This window comes from Mandrillus leucophaeus, unplaced genomic scaffold (genome assembly GCF_000951045.1).
Source record: "Mandrillus leucophaeus isolate KB7577 unplaced genomic scaffold, Mleu.le_1.0 Scaffold531, whole genome shotgun sequence".
NCBI classification, from domain to species: Eukaryota; Metazoa; Chordata; class Mammalia; order Primates; family Cercopithecidae; genus Mandrillus; species Mandrillus leucophaeus.
In genome coordinates, this window is record NW_012105709.1 from 2,532,687 (window position 1) to 2,550,597 (window position 17,911).

Genomic DNA, 17,911 nt, shown 5'->3' on the forward strand with positions numbered 1-17,911 from the left:
AAAAAAAAAAAAAAAAAAAACAAAGAAATTAACTATTTCTAATTACTAACACGATAAAGGGTGTTACTATTTATGAATGTGGTACAATTTCTTCAGAATAGCAAGAAATGATTTTCTGTCTCCATGAAGCATTTGCAAGTACTTTGTATGGTAAAAAGTTTCACAAAATAAATAATCAAAATCGACTCTGTGATTGCCCAGCATATTACTTAAGAAGGTTATAGAATGGTTGACCTTGAAGGTCTTTAAAAAGGAAATACCTCTATGGGAAGCAAAGAAATGCATCTCCAAAGCCCTGTTAAAAACTTTTGGTTCTATAATTTAAAGTAATATAATTTTCTGTTCAACTACAATCACAGCTATAGTCAAAAGCAGAAAACAAAACTATTAATTTAACACTGAGTTAAAAGAAAGAACCTTATTTTGTCAGGTAGAGGAGAATTTCTTTTGCTTATATGTGAAGGCTCTAGATTCACAAAAAACTTTGTTTCTTCTTCATATTCAGAGGAGAAATGAATAATATAAGATGTTATATTATTGAGATCAGTTACTGTTCACATACCAAACACAAAGTGGTAATATTGTTGTTAAACTAGTTATGGAATGTCCAGTGGAGAGGCAGTGGCATATTTTATTTATGAAACTATGAATATTAATAAGTATTTGTTACAGTAGTAATTTATTTGTGGTGTTAAAAAATAAGAAGGAATATATGAAATATTTGTTATTCAAGACTAGGTGAAATTAAAGAATAGCTCCGGTTTTCTTTCCTAAATATCTGTGCTAATCTCAAGGAAAAGGTGCTCTACTCTTCTCATAATTAACTCTGAAAAGCTCTCTCTAAAATGATCTACTGCTACTGCTTACCATTCACATGTAAGCCATATTTCAGGATAAGGCAAACATAATGACTATAATGATAGCTGTGAATAGAGATGTGACTATGATAGCTTAACAATTTTTAAAATGGCTCTTGAAAAAGTATCCCTTGATTAAATCATTGTTTGAAGACAAGCTTCACCACTCCAGCTGGTGAGAACTTACGGCTGGGAAAGTGACCTTTTACTTGTCTTGAATACTGAGAACATAATTAGCCCAAAGCATTGTGGGTGATATTGAATACCCAAACCCAAGAAGTCAGGAAGAGCCATACATTTTCACAGGTCTTATCTGTGTGTTTTCCTCCCTCATCCTGAAAACTGAAACTATTTTATGGTTCTACAAAGTCACATTCTATCTGTTGTTACTATCAGCCATTCTTTATTTGAAAAAAAAACCTCTCTGTGGCTTTGGTTTCCTGTCTGTCTAGGCAATAGAGTATGATAGCATTATCTGAAGCTACGGTCTGTGTTAAATGATACAATCAAATTGAAAAGGAAAGGTTTTTTTTTAAAAAAAAGAATGTGTGTAAAAGTAGTAGATTGTGCTTTTGAGAAAAACTGAGACTATGAAGCCTCATCAATGTGGGTAAGAGCCATAGAGAATAGAAAAAAGAGAGGCAAGAAAGGCTATGAACATAAATATTAAATAATGACAAGAATTCATACCAAAAAAAACCCCTAAATATGTGGATTTTGTTATATACACTGTTTCAGTTCATTCTCCCTATAATTTTCTGTAAAATTACTCATTGCTTTGACAGACCATGAAACTGAAATCCCATGAATTTAAATGTCCTTCAAGAAGAGTTTCTGAGGTGCTGACATGTACTAATGATGGCTGACTTTAGTATCACCAGGTAGCAGAAGAACCACAGTAAGTAAACTAAACAGCGAATGCTGACTGCCGGAAGAAGGTATACCACGGGCTATATCTACCAAATCCAGGGCTGTCCCAATTGCTACACAAAGTGTCCAGCAAAGGGATCCTGATTGCTGCTGGATCCATTACTGAAGATGCAATATGACCTAACAGAAAGGATTGAAAAAAACTATTTGGTTAAATAGTGAAGAGTTTTGTCACCTTCAAGAATACAGTACTGAAATATACAACTGTGTTCATATCATAAAGAAAAAATACCAGAAAATAGAAACAAGTTTCCCTAATCAGATGACTCAATCCAATCCATTTAATATGTATACAAAAATGACATCTTTCAATATAACTTTCAAAACACTTGTTTCTCTAGTGTTGAATTGAAAGGAAAAAAAAAAGCTCTCTGGTCAATCCTCATATGAAATTTTATCTTCTCATAGTAAGAAGATATCACCTGAAAAGAAGCAGGCTCCATCATCAGGGCTGTATATCCATTAATATCAATTCAGTCTATTGAGATCCAGCAAGACTTATAGAAACTTTTGCTTTACAACAAATTTTTAAAAAATTCTATGGAGGCCAGATATAACATCTCATGCCTGTACATGCAATCCCAGCACTCAGGGGGGCTGAGACAGGAGGATAACTTGAGGCCAGGAGTTTGTGACGAGCCTGAGCAACACAGTGAGACCCAGTCTCTACAAAAATAGTATTTTAAAAATTAGCCAGGCATGGTAGCACATGTATGTAGTCCCAGCTACTCAGGTGGCTGAGGCAGGAGGATCATTTGAGCCCAGGAGTTCAAGGCTGTAGTGAGTGATAGTCATACCACTGCACTCCAGCCTGGGTGACAAAGTGAGACTCTGTCCCAAGAAAAAAAAATCTACAGAGATGCAATACATGACCTGAATAACCTAAATACAACTAAATTTATTCCATTTGGAAATTTAGGGGTTTTCTTTTGTTTTACAGTACTCTAAACAGTTGGTCCTTACATACCAACTGGTCTTATATGCTGGACATATCAATTAAATTACCTGCATGATTAAAGCATGATCCCGATATAAATTTTAAAATGGAGACTTCAGAAAATTAGCTAATACCTTTAAATGCTGAAAACATTTTGGCATCTATTATCCATATTATTAGATGTTATCATATATAAACACTTTATTTAAAGCCATTTTCTTTGAAGGCACCTTTGGAATTTCAAGTAAGAGGCAATGGGTTATCATAAATAAACTGGAAATACTAAAAATAATAATCCATCCATTTTAAATGCCCTATTTCTCAATTATTTTTCATCGGATATACATTACTACCCAGTCTGTTCTATTACAGTTTTAACTACAAGAAAAAAGTAGTGTACAGTAGTGCTAAAGAAATAACTGTGCTATGTGATTAAGATTTTCTTTTCCATCCAATTGTTTTCATTTCTCTAACAAATAAAGTAGTGAGCAAGAGAAAGAATGTAACACTCTTTATAAGACTTTGTCCTGTTACCTTGGCTCATTCTCAATGCTTCTCTTGACTTTAATCTTGTCCTCTCCACCACTCAGGTGAAAACTAAAAATACAAATACATGTAACCATTAATCCACCTCACCAACTGCATCATCAACAATAAAATTTGGGGACCTGAAATAAAGAGACAGAATGGGAATTCTAAGCCAATATTTCCAAATGTGTGTCCTGAGGTTCTAACTTCTTTCATAAAGCTAGGCAACTGTGTGCTTTGCTCTGTTTTGAAGATTCACAATTCATATTATCACACTAAAGAAATTGAGACATTCTGATAAAAAATATGCTTCAGTTTGTATAACATACTTCCTGAACTTATATGACGATTTGACCCCTTTTCTGTGTTATTAAATCTCTTATCTTCACAGAATATATGTTTAGGGGTCATGACATACACTTTAGAAAACTCGTTCAGGTATAGAACTGTGAAAACAAGGTATACAGGAGGATATATGGACAATGCGAATTGCTGAAGATTAGTGGAGGAACTAAATATAAATACAGTGAAGGATAATTTCGAAAAGTTAGGTTGCAATCAGACTGTCGATATACGAGATTAGATCTGGAAAAAAAAGTGCTCTAGGTGATCCACCAGGGTGTGAGAAGAGACTAATAACTTATATTTATAGTTAATTATCCAATTTTAATTTTTGACACATTATAACATATATTGATTCAGTTACACAAACACACAACACACTTTTCATTTAAAACAAATACAAATCAACTGGAATGCATGATCAAAACATTTTAAAACCATCACTGCAGCATTGAGGTTTTTTTGTGCAATGAACTAATACAGTTGTTTTAGAAAGATTATGCATATGGTAGCTGTGTGTATTTGTATGTATATTTTGGTACAATCAGAGAGACAAATAGAAGCATTAAATTAGACACTACTTTTAATTTATCAAATTATTTATTCTGTCTTACCTGATATTAATGACATAAACTGTGTAGTTCCAATTTTCGAAGGTTGAATTGAGCTGGAAAACACAATGGAAAAGGATGAGTTTTGATAATACCTTAAAAATATATCTAAATCAAGTTTCTGCCTAAAACATAAGTTGTTACTGAGATAAGACTCTGGGAAAATCCTGAAGAGTTGGAGGAGTGAAAGGTAAAGGTGACAGTTAATGGATCATTGTATACCAAGAATTTGATAAATGTTATTCCTTTCAATCCTCACAACAACCAATGCAATAGGTATTATCCCCACATACCCCACAGTCTTATATATAAAGAAACTGAGCTTTCAGAGAAGAAATGGTTTGCCCAAGAGCATCCAAGTAAGCAGTAGTAGATGCCAGATTGGAACCCAATTCTGTTTGGAAAACTATCATTTCCTCTCTAGCCCTCGTATTAAAGAAGATTTGCACAATAAATATCTTCTCTATTCTTGATTCAACAAACACTGAGGTACACTAAAACATTTTTCTAGTAATTACCATCTCACAATATTAGTAATAAGAAAAATTATAAATTAACAATATAAATGTAAAAATAAAATAAGTTCAATACTATTGGAACTATGTATTTATTATGTGGTTATTTAGCAGTCTTTATGGACTCAGCATAAGAATTTTTAATGAAGCAATGGATTCCTCCAATATAAAGAAGCTTCCATGAAGCAGTTTCCCATACAATTGCAAAACAGGATTCCCTCACTGACATGAGAGCCTCCTATTTACATGTCATCTCCGAAGGGTGATTTAGGCCTTCTTTCATATACACATTTGTTTCATATAGCCTTTCTTTTAAGCATTTCCAAAACTGAATGTAAATTTTAGGGAATCCTAGCAAAAAAAGTGTTAAATTATTTTAAAATTGTAAATAGTAGTAATTTGAAACAGGTACACCATTTATATTTTCTCTGTTATCAAGTATCTGCTTTGGTATCTTGCATTTTAAACAAAAACGTCTAGTAAAGTTTAGCTGCAGATGAAAATAAAGCTATGTCGAAAACCATGCATGAAGTAAATATAAATGTAAGCTTATACCTTATCTAGCACAAACTTTCTAATGAATGCTAATTTCAGATTAATAACATTACCCGTTATTTGCACAAATAAGCTAACAGTAGCTTACTTGAGAATGAAAATAAAGAATTTTATCTTCTGAAATCATTGTGACTTTAAACAAAAAGAACAATGCTGGAAAGAAAATGGGATACACAGAAAGAATATACTCTTTCTGCAGCCTGCTCTCCCCATTGAGAGGTTAAACATATCTCCTACTGTTTGAAAGAGTTACTAATCTCAATGTGGCATTCCCCCAAATCAACAGTAGTATTTTTCTTTTATTTCAATAGAGAATTTCACCTTTCTCACCAATTTTGTAACAGAGTTAATTACCTACTATTGTTACCTATGGGCAACTTTTTTTTTAAAGAGTATTGTCTTTAAAATGAAGACTGTTTTCTATCAGTTATTTTTCATATATATATAGATATGTGTGTGTGTGTGTGTGTGTAGCTACCACTTCCTCTCAATGTGTAAAATTTCTTTTGCTACCAAAGACACATTTATCGAACACCAAATATATATGAAAACCCATTTTTCTTATTTCAGAATGTATAGTGACTCAATTAAAAAAAAATGTTTGAACCGTAACAGCATTATACATAAAAAGAAGAACGAAGTCTCATAGTATGCCGTAGGTAGGAAATGAAATAATAGAATAGAAACCTATGGAAAACAAAATTTTTGAGATTGTTATTGTGAAGAAGAAAATGAAAAAATCCATGTGTTGTATTTGTAAGAAAAAGAAGAAAATAAAATGTTAATTTTTTTAAATTGAAAGCTACAAAATGTTTATCAATAGGATACTGGTTAAATTACAGTCTAACTGTCCATCAACAGAAGATCTGCTAAATAAATGATTGAACAGCCACATAATGAAATAGTATGCATTGTTTTTTCAAAACAAAAAAAAACCCCATAAAGTTCTCTAATGTTGCAAATCTGGCAACAATAAGTACGGTATAGAATGGTATGTAAAGTATACTACTTTTAGTGTAAAAAAGAAAGTAAGAATCTATAGTTTAATTTTCTTTCAGGTGCACCAAGATATCTGAAAAAAGCAGAGAAAACTAACAGTGATTTCCTATTTGCTGTTGGTTATTGGGTTGGTTCCACGCAGATGAGCAGCAAGGATGGGTGGAAGACTTTCATAATGCGTTTTTTCATACTTGTTGGTTTTGACCAAACATTCAAACAATTTTTTAAAAGAATCTGTTTAAAAATATAGTAGAAAATATATGGATCTAATAGAAAATAAAGATAACTGTTGCCACCAAAATCTATTTCCATTTGTGTGATACTATTCTTATTTAAGACACTGATAGTCTACTAGGCTCAGTTCTTATCCTTTATTCAAATGTACTTCTCTTCCTATGCATAAGGACAACAACTTACGTATCTACTTATGTATTTCTAATGAATATCATCTGTGTTTCAGTATAATTTGTGGATTCAGTTAACTAGTCTTTTCCAGATTCCCAGAAGTTAAAGAATTTTTTTAAAAAAGAAAAGTTACAAGCTCACTTACCCATTCTGCCACCTTGCTCTGTACTTTTACCTCAGGGTGACGAAGGATGTTTTGAATCACTACGGATATTCTATAGATAATTCCATCTGCCCATTGGAAATAGGATTAGTCCATTAATTGTATTTTTGTAGTTATATAATTATCAAACAATTTAAAGTTATGATCACATAAGTCATATAATCATATAGTTTTATTCATAATCACATAATTTACAATATAAGTTAAAAGAAACACCTTCTACATAGGCAAAACAAATATGAAATATTTTGCTGTTAAGCTTTTTGACCTTCCAACTTCTTAGAAATAGTTATCAATCAGCTTACTCTTATTACTTGCATATGCTTCTTCATATTTTTTAATTCTATAGATTTCTGATATCTACTGTCTGTAATGTGTTAACTGTTTTCATGTACAATTTTTGACTTCTGATAACAAGGCATTATGCTTTCTGTGCATTATAAGGAATGATAAAGAGTTTGGGATGTGAAAACTTGCATGAGATCATGTGGAGGAATTAACTTGAAAAAGTAGAACAGGCATACACATACTTACTGCTCTAATTCCTCTCCTTTTCCTCTCTTTCCCCTGCTTAATAAAGCACTTCTATTTAACTATTAGGCGGTATTTCACCAGACTTTTCATCAAAATTTCTTAAATATGCTAATTTATAGCAAAGTAGAGGAAAAAAATAAATAATATTTGCAGGCAGAATTTTCATAGAACTAACTCATTTCAAAAAGAAAACCTTATTGTAAAGAAGATTCTGCTTTTTGAGTGGGGGGAAATCTTTAAACTGATTTTTTAAAATAAAAATCAAACTCACCAGCAAGGGTTTGCTGAATAGCTGTAAATGGGTGCTTTAGTCAAAGCAGCTAGTGAGAAAAATACCCTTTTAAAATATGGTAGGTTATAGAGAGAAGAACAATTTTTGAATCTCCATTGTCGATTATCTTTCTTCATGCTTATAGGTTTAGGTAAGTCTTAAGTAAAATAGGCACACAAATATAGAAATACATAATTATAGCAATGTTGAATAAAACAGTAAAACTTGTGGGGAGGCAGTAGAAAAAAAATGTAAAAGTTAGCCTCTGGGAATTTCCAAATCTACCAAAATGCAAATTCCAGTCCCACTACCAAAGGAATGTCTTTCCAGCAAGTGTCAGAGTCTTGTGCTAAATAATATAAATTGCTGCCCCTGGATGTAGTAATATAAATATATAAAACTGGCACAAGTCCAAGCACAGGCGAATTTAATTTATGCAGACTATTTACTTCGACTTCTAAAATTCTTTGGGTATTTTAATGATCTTGACTTTTATATTCCTTTAAAAAAATATTCTGAACGAAAAATATTTGGAGGAACATGTAAAACATAATAATACATATAAAGATAACTTTTACACTGTAGATCTCATCGTATCAAATCACAGATGTTCTGAATGATTGGGAGAAAATTCAAATTGTGAGGATCAAACAGTTATTTCAGGATCCTGGTAATATTCTGTGACTATACAGAAGGTTCCCTACTTATAGTTCATCAGCATTCAACTTTATGATGGTAGGAAAACAAAAGGCATTCAGTAGAAACTGTACTTCTAGTACCCATATATCCATTTCATTTTTCAAGTTTAGCATTAAATAAAGTACATGAGATATTCAACACTTTATTATAAAATAGACTGTGTTACATGATTTTGCCCAGTTGTAGGCTAAGGTAAGTGTTCTGAATGTGTTTAAGGTGGGTTCAGCAAGCTATGATGTTTAGCAAGTTGAATGTATTAAATGCATTTTTGACTTTTGATATTTTCCAATATTTTCAGCTTACAATGGGTTTATAGGAATGCAAACTCCACTGCAAGTGGAGGAGCATCTGTATTATCAATGCTAGCAGAGTATCTGAAAAGCCACCACTAGATGGAAACCTAAAGCATGCTTTTGTTATAAGAGTAGTATTTGTTCCCTCTTAGGAAAATACGTCAAAATTCTAAAAATCATTGACATTTCTGCATTTTTTAGAAAGCATCCAAATATTTAAGATGTTTTCTTTAAACATTGTTTCCTGCCCCAGTTCACTTGTTACATTTATTTAAAATTTTTGAATAATGCAGTCAATAAGTAATCATGAGAAAAGTTCAAGAGTGAACTGTCAAAGCAACATAAAAAAATATGTTCACTGAAGGGCTGGTGAGAAGGGTTTGGACTAGAGCAAAATAATTGGCTTCAACATTGCAATTGGAGGAAATGCATAATTAAGACAGACTTATGCAGGATTTTCCATGTTACCATAGCAGTAAAGTTGTCTTCTCTTACAAATGTTAACACTACTCATGGTGTTTTAAAAGCTATTCACAAATCTTCTTGTGTTCCAGAGACTTCAAAATATGTATGTACTATCCTAATAATGACATCTAGGCCCAAAGATTTTATTATAGACATTAATGGGGAAAATGATTTAAGAATATATCCATTTTCCATTTAGATACTTCTTTCAGCATGCAGAACTTCAAGCAGAAATCACTGCCTGTGATTACCAATGTGGTTATCAAAACAACATTATTTTTTGTAGGTCTCTTCTCCAATTAATCTTTCCCTTTTTTACCTTCTTACACTTTTTTTCACAGTTTCTTGGAGAATATAGAAATGACATTGCTCTAATCTATGCGATATTCAAGGATGTAAAGTACAGGTTTGAAATGATAGGCCTAAATACATATTTGAAAAAACAGACGTTAAAATATAAACCAAATGCTAATCTAGATACCTGGTTATTTCTTTGAACTAGTGATGAGGGAATTCTATTATGACAGTGGCATTTACAATACGACTGGCATCCTGCAGCTCCTAAACACACAATTTCTTTAAGATATATGGCATAAAAAGCAGAGTAATGGATCCATTCAAACAATCTTAGAAGGAATTCGTTATTTAAATAGCTAAACATATGTAAGAAACTGGGAGCAGTGTTACAATCTGTACTTACTTGTAAACCAGGTTTTTAGAACAATAATACAGACTAATGGAGTGAATTCCTTACTTGGGTTGCTTGTGACAACCTCACAAAAGTTTACTATTCAGTAGCACTAGAGTGATGTTTGAAGCAGAGAAGATACGATTTGGAGTGGAATAATAATTAGTCCAAGAGCTTTTCTTGGGAATGTAATGGAAAACATATAAAAGGTCATTATTTGTGGGAATCCCCAGATCATCCACATCCTGAAATACCTGTTTGTGAAAAGTAGCTTTAAATACTTTCTTAGTGTACACAGCAGATCCCTGAGTAACATCATTTCATTCAATGGAGTTTCATTACAAAGTTGATGAGGAGAAGAGTCAATTCCTGGTCAGGTCCCCCGTCTGTGTAGGGTCTGCATGTTCTCCCCTTGTCTGCATGGGGTTTCTCCAGGTCCTCCAGTGTCTTCCCACATCCCAAAGCTGTGTACCTTGGATTCACTGGCCTGTCTACACGGTCCCAGTGTGAGTAGGTGTAGGTGTGTGTGTGTGCCCTGCCATGGGATGGCATCCTGGCCAGGGCTAGTTCCTGCCTGCAGCCCTGAGCTGCCCAGATGGCTCTAGCCACCCGCCACCCTGAACTGGATAGAATAAGCAGGTTGGAAAGTCAATTAATGAATGGCTACAAATTAGTGTAAAACAAAAATTCAAAAAGTATAAGATAATCATATAAAAGCACAACAATAAGTGATATAGTATGAAAGCACTCGGTGAACCCCCATATTGGTGATTGTTTTGGAACTGCTTGGTGGCAGGAGGTGCTCCTCGCAATTTTCATTGCGCAAACATTTGTTTCTTGATTTAACCCATCACCGCCACTAAGTCTGCAGTCACTCACTGGCTCACCCAAATTTGGGCAATCAATTATCTTACTTGTTTTCATTAATCTTTCTTAAATGTACGTACAGCTCATATTAACTACAATGTTAAATATTAGAAGGCTTTCAGTCTTTACTTGGAAGTTTGGTGATGTTTCTGTGACCAGAAATATGCTGTAGGAACTTAACTCTTGTTTATATCAATCAGCCTATGGTAAGATTGGTTTCATTACGTGTTATTTTGCTCAAAGTCACAGTTTCTAAGAACCTATCAATGACATTAATGAGGACTTAGTGTAATTTGAGCTATCAAAGTCCTATGGCAAACAACAAAAATAACTTTACACAGAAAAATAGGAACATTTCACAAAAACCAGGAAAACAAATTCTATTGATACACTATGATAAATATATCTGATTATCAAACAAACTCAATCCCTCTCCTGTCCCAACAATGCAATATTGTTATTGATTGACTCAGTAAAATTCTGATAGCCAAGAGTTAAAAGGACTGGACAAATTAGATAATTGACAGTTGTGCCAATCTTTCTTACAGTAAATAAAATAGAATTCTCTAATATATCAGAAAGCAAGCCTGAGAATGTTTATTCTCTGTTTCCCAAAGAATAAGAAATTGTTAATATTATATCAGTGATGATAATCCAGGACATGACATTAAATAGCATTTATTCATAGGTGAAAAAGTAATTCTCTTCAATTTCAAATTTGATTACATCAAAGAAAAAATCTTAATTATAGTCTGTCTCTAATACTTTGTTAGTCTTCCTTTTTAAAAAGATAATGAAGGCTTCACGCTCTAAGATGTGAGAAGGTAATAGGATACAGGGAGAACATTAAAACATTGTTTACATTATATTTATATTCACTTTTTATATCTGTATTATAACAAGTAGGACTGGTTTCACTTTACAGTTGTGAAATAGATTTTCCCAAGTAAACACAAATGTTTAAGTTAAAAAGTGAGTCAATTTAGGAAAAAAATCATATTAAATAGTATACGTGATTCAGAGAAATGGCAAAAAAATTGTTAAGATGGTACACAAATTTGACACACAATTTTGAGAATTTTTCCGTCATATAATGACCCAAATATTTTTAAACGCTAAGATGACATTTTGATTAAGAATTATCTGAATTAGATTTTTTTTTTCATTAATATGGTTAAGCAGAACATTTTAACTGATTCTAACATTTGCTTGCTTTGTTGAAACTCCAATGAAGGTTATGACGCAGAGAGATGGCCTAAACAAGGCTTTCTTCAAGAATGTCAGAAATGATATGATTGAGTGAATACAGCTCCACTCCACCAAGTCAAGGACTCTGAAGCACGGTATAAAAGTTCTTGGGCAGTAGAGGATGTGTCAGTCCTGGAGGGAGAATACCACAGAGGCTCTTTGTATGTTCATACAAAGAGTGAAATACTTAGTTAGAATTATAATATTCCCATCTACTGGCTAGAGTCCATGTGAAATATGCACTGGAAATTTCAGCTGCTGTTGCTTTCTTGGGGGATGCTGGAATTTTTGCTCCATCATAAATCTCCTTGGTGTAACTACCAGAATAACCATAAACACTCCCTGAATCGATGCCTTTATAACCCTAATGAAATTTATATCTACGTTTCATGTAAAATATTCCATAGTTCCAATTTAAATGTCTTACAGAGGAAATTAATGTAACCTCTGAAGCCAAGAAAAAATGAACTATGTGGGTTTCCTTTCTCAGGGTTTTGGGTCCCTGGTGATATATTACAGATGTCTTGGCCTCATAAGCTAAATGACTGGAGTTTAGAAAATTTCTTTGTTTCTAATGCTTCATATTTGAGAATATTACTGTATTCAAAGCAATGGTATGGTCACCTGATTGGAATTTCTCTTTTATTAGAAGAAACTGAAATCGTTCACTGTGAATTACCAAAAGGCCATGCATGTGGTTCATCTAGGAACAGGTTAAAGAACTCTATCCACCTGACTTTTCCTCTGTTTATTTCTTACCATACACTGCTGTATTTGCAAATTATAAATAATAGAAAAGTATATTTGGAGGAAAAAAGCAAGAAGTATTTGAAGTGACTTTAATTGTTGTCATTCAAAAATTGATTTGATTTAGTTGATATATAATCACAATCTATTATTCTTCAGCAAATAAAAACCGAAAGCAAAGTATTACTATGAAAATTGATTTAAATGTCACAAATATATGAACATAAAGTTCACTTAAGTGAGAAATCAAATTATTAAAATTACTTAGTTTTTTGAAATTTGTAAAATCCTTTAAAACTTGTTTTCTGCAGAAAATAATCTGACAAAATACCACGGAAATACGTTTTTATCTGATATCTATTATGATGCACATTAATGCCTTCTAATTAAATGCTTTTTCCTCTAAAACTTCCTTTGAAGAAAATTTTGGCTAAAAATGCAAAAGAGGAGTACTGGAAATGTACTCATTCCACTGGTCATAAGAATGAGGAACTCAACAGAGTTAAGTGATCTTTATTAATTTTACTAGTCCTACAAATGTACCAATTGACTCCAATAACAGCAACTTTGTTGGAATAATACATATTTCCCTCCTTAGAATACAATTTTTTATGTTAGACATACTAAAAATATAAAAGTTAATGATTTCTTACCATTCCTTTGTTTATCGATTCTGTTAGTAACAGGCATGTTAGTGGTGACAGTGGGTGGTGTAGTACTAGGAGAGTTTACAGTAGCTGGTAATAAAGATGAGAAAGATGTAATTTTGCAAAGAGTACATGACAGTTAATTTGGATAAGCAATTTATAATTAATGCATTAAAATATACAGGGCAAGAATGGAAACCATTTTGAAATACAACAGACTCCAAGGTTATAATGTGTAAGATGAAGCAATGCTTCCTATGGCACATTAAGAATCAGTACACATGGCCTTTGATGCTATAATACACAAGGGTCTGGAGCAAGCACAAAGTGACGAGAGAAAGGACATTTAGATTCTAGATTCTAGACCTAGATCTCCATTAACAAGCTGGCAATCACACAGTGAAACACTAAACCCTTCTAGAACTCAGTTTCCTGAGTCTGTCAGAAGTTATAGAAAGCAGCCTGTACAGATCTGCAGCTTGAAAGTTCTCTAAACTAAGTTTGCCTAATAACATTGAGACTAGAGAAATAAAATCTCAGAAGAAAAATGTACTTCTTAAGATGAATGTAAAGAAAAAGACAAATGAAATGCATAGACTAAGTTAATCATTTAAAGATTCCAACAAGTTTACTAAACACTGATGAATAAAAAGTATTTCATAGGGCAAGCTTTACAAGGGAGACATTTTCAAAGTATTATGTCAGATATCTCAGGTGAGAATAATTTTAAGAATAAAAATAACCTTTTTAAAACTTTAGATCTTGAACTAAACAGAATTATAGATTTTTTAAATTTCATATAACAATTTGAAAACTACACAGAGATTACGGGGAAAAAACTACTTGATGACTTAATTTTCATAGGGTGTTGATGAACAATAATATCAAAGAAATAATGTCTCCAAAAGGAAAACAAAGATAATAATAAGTTACACCCCACCCCACCTCCTGCCTGCCCTACTCTCACACTGGAACCACAGAAGAGAGCTTAGGTTTCTACTTCTTCAATCTCACTTCTAACCACTGTCACCTTTGTGCTATGATCTTCTTAATAAGAGATCCAGCTTTTACAAAAGGCATGGCTGTGATTCTTAATGTGGTACATAGAACATGCTGACTTCATTATAGAAGTATTTAATAGAATAGATGAAAAGAGTCATGGGTAATTAGGAAGAGAAATGATAAAATAAAGCAAAATATTTATATTATTATTTTAAAACTTGTATAACTTTATATATTATTTAGCATGCAGCTATTTAGTACATAATAGGTAACTGAAATACTGACCACGATATAGTAAGCATCATAACAATTAACACAGTTACATTAACATTAGTTTACTTTAACCATTTTAATCTTAAGATTTAAGTTATCTTGTCATCATAAATTGCCTCACGGCCTTATCTTAAAGTTAACTGAATATTCAAATAAATTTCCCTCTTTGTTTTATAGACATGAATACTTCTTCAAAGTATTGTACACTGTATTTACACTGGACTTTTTGCAAGTCCAGTATATTCTTGAGAAGACATGGGGGAAAAATGAAACCAATCCACATTTAATAGGATATAAATTCACATTTTTAAACTCAGAGCTTTGTGGAATTGTGGTTACCCATGGTGTGAGAGCATTCTTTCTCCACGCCGTACGTACTGTGCACCCACACAACTAAAACACATGCAGAAATTCTTCTGTTTTGCTGTTTTCTGGCTTTCCAAGTGAAAAATCAGATAAAAATCAAAACAAAGACAACTACATTATCCAAAATTGCAAGTAGAAAGCAAAGAGATTCTGGAGCACAGTGTGGGCTCCCTACCTTGACAGAGGGTCCCCAGGTCTGCACAGCTGGCCAGTTCTGCTGCCGGGAGCGGGATCAGGTAGGAACCTTGATCAACACAAAGAGAATATGTAAGTTTGATTTATGATTTAGTGATATTATCCAGAAAAAAAATATCATGAATCATACGGTTAATAGAAGCAGCCCTAGAAGAGTCCACCAGTAATTCTTTGATGTCAAGAAAGTATCTTAAGGTCACTGTGCCTCAATTTTCTCAAATGTAAAACCAGAGGATTGAAATTGTCCTCGAAATCTTTAACTCAATTTATCAGTCATCACACATCAAAAGAAAAGCAGTGCCATTGTCCCTTAAAGTTTGTATAAAAAGTTCAGGACTTTTTTGTATAAAACATTTTAAGAGTTTGGGTGGGAATTCATACAAATAAAATAATACAAACATCAAGAATAAGTTTCAAAAGTGAAGTTACATATTATGAATTACCCATAACATGCACAGTTTTGGTTCATACATCCTAGCATATGCTATTTGTAATTCCAGAAATACATTTTTGTGACTTCAATTCAGTCTCTGTGTCTTTTTATTTCAAGCTTTTACTAACTTGTTCTCAGCAGGACAAGTTTTGAGCTGATTTTTTTTTGTAGATTTTCACTGTTGCACTAAATGTCCCTCTGACAATTAACAGACTTTTTCCAACAGCTTGAGTCTTGAGAAACATTGGCTAAACATACAACAAAGTATACTGTATCAAAAACACACAAAAAATACAAATATATATGTATGTATGTGTATACACATACATATATATACACATATATAATATGCACAACATATTTAATTTTAAGGGACATTTATATAATAGTGATTTTATTCTAATAAACATTTCAAAACTTTCCTGTGGGAATGTGAGGGCACAGCTCCTGCACGAGCCTACAAAAGTAACTAGGTAAACCGTATGCATAAGCAGAAAATAACCTAACAGTTTAACAGTATCTCCAGAGGCATGGTTTCGTCATCCTTGATACCTTGCGGCACTTGGCCCAAGGAAGGAATCCTGATACTTCAGAAAGGCCTGATCTTACAGGCAGGCTATGACATGACACTGACTGGCAAGCAGCTCTTGTCACAGACCTTTACACATTCCTTCAACAAACATTTACTTATTGCCTACATTGTGTGAGGGACAGAGACCAGAATGATGCTTTAATTTAAGTTGCTCTCAGGGAGGCATGAAAGGAAGATGGCGTCACAGTTCTAAGTGCTATCAGGGAAGTGCTCCAAAGGTGGCAGTGACCCAAAGGAGGATGTGGTAGCAGCTTGGTAAGAAAAGTGAACAGAAATCAATTTCAAAGAAGGCGGCCCATAAGGCACAGGAGGCTGTGAGAGAGCCAGGGGTAGGAGAGTAGAGATGGGTATTTTACTGGCGGACAGAATTTCTAAAACAAATACCAAGGAGGCACTGAAATGGTCTGTGCACCAAGTCACTGGGCATTGCTAAAGTAAAGTAAAAACTGATAAGGATGATCAGATATATAAACAATGGACAGCTGCTGTAAGGCTTTGGAAAATATCAATACCATGAACACTAGAGCCCTCCGTCTTTCTTCCAGTGGTTAATCCCACACACTGGAACCTTGAGTGGTGGGCACTCAAGGCTGTACACCAAAAATGAACTTCTAGGGCGCACCCACAACCATCTGAATGGACTCCTCCTCTTGGCCAACATCCTTCCAGAGTTAATCTGAAAATTGAGTTGAGGCCATGATGGAAGAGAGGGTTGTACATGCCTCATTACACCCCTCCAGTATTAACATCAACACAAACCCTAAGTCTGATAAGAAACATTTACAATTTATCCTCTGTGAAGTCTGCTACCTGAAGGCTTCATCTGCATGATAAAATCTTGATCTCCACAACCCTTTATTTAACCCAGACATTCCTTTCTACTGATAATAACTCCTTCAATCAATTGTCAGTCAGAAAAATTTTAAATCTACCTATAACCTGGAAGCCCCCTCCCCACTACTTGGAGTTGTCCTGCCCTTCTCCAGATTGAATCAATGTAAATCTTACATGGATTGGTTGATGTATTGTGTCCCTAAAACATAGAAAAGCAAGCTGTCCCCTGACCATCTTGGGCACATGTCATCAGGACACCCTGAGGCTGTGTCACGGGTGTGTCCTTAACTTCAGAAAAATAAACTTTCTAAACTAATTGAAACCTGTCTCAGATATTTTGGGTTCACCAGGTAAACTGCTAACATTGTGAACTCTTTCTTAAAGGCAGTGAGGGAAAATGAGAAGGAGGTAGGCAAGAAAACTATATTTCATTTGAAAACAGTCATTTAGGTTCTACAACCAAAAGAAGGGAAATAGAAGCAGGAATACTACTAATAATTCAGCCTTGATATCATGAGTCAAAAGGATCGACAGAGATAGATACAGATACAAGAAATTTAAAGACAGAATGCATAACATTTAGCAACTAATTAAAGATGAGAAAAAAGGAAGAATAGAGGACGTTTTGCTAATTTCCAGCTTAAGAAACTGGTACATATCGATCTAATAAAAGGAGATGGGAAATAATAGAAGAAGAGCAGACTTAGGTGGGGTAAACACCAAGTACAGTAACGGAAACTGAGGTGCCTGTGTGACACCTAGATGCAAACGTGTTTTGTAAGAGGTGTAGCCAGGAAATATTAATCAAAAGCTATAGAGTGTTTGGGATCACTGTAGATAGATTGTAGATTGGAGAAGGAAACAGGATGGAACCACAGATATTTCTATATTTAAGCATCACATATAAGAAAAAGA

The 17,911-nt window shown here is 33.5% G+C and overlaps 1 protein-coding gene across 1 annotated transcript in view; it reads right to left on the reverse strand.

The window, feature by feature from the left end:
* Positions 1-17,911, reverse strand: part of ADGRG6 (adhesion G protein-coupled receptor G6) — a 142,276-nt gene that overhangs the window by 55,364 nt on the left and 69,001 nt on the right. The window contains exons 5-9 of the mRNA XM_011997172.1: positions 15,118-15,186; positions 13,308-13,391; positions 6,825-6,910; positions 4,209-4,261; positions 3,259-3,321 (exon numbers count right to left, since the gene is read on the reverse strand). Coding sequence (XP_011852562.1) covers positions 3,259-3,321; positions 4,209-4,261; positions 6,825-6,910; positions 13,308-13,391; positions 15,118-15,186 — 355 coding nt within the window. The remainder of the gene's footprint in view (positions 1-3,258; positions 3,322-4,208; positions 4,262-6,824; positions 6,911-13,307; positions 13,392-15,117; positions 15,187-17,911) is intronic.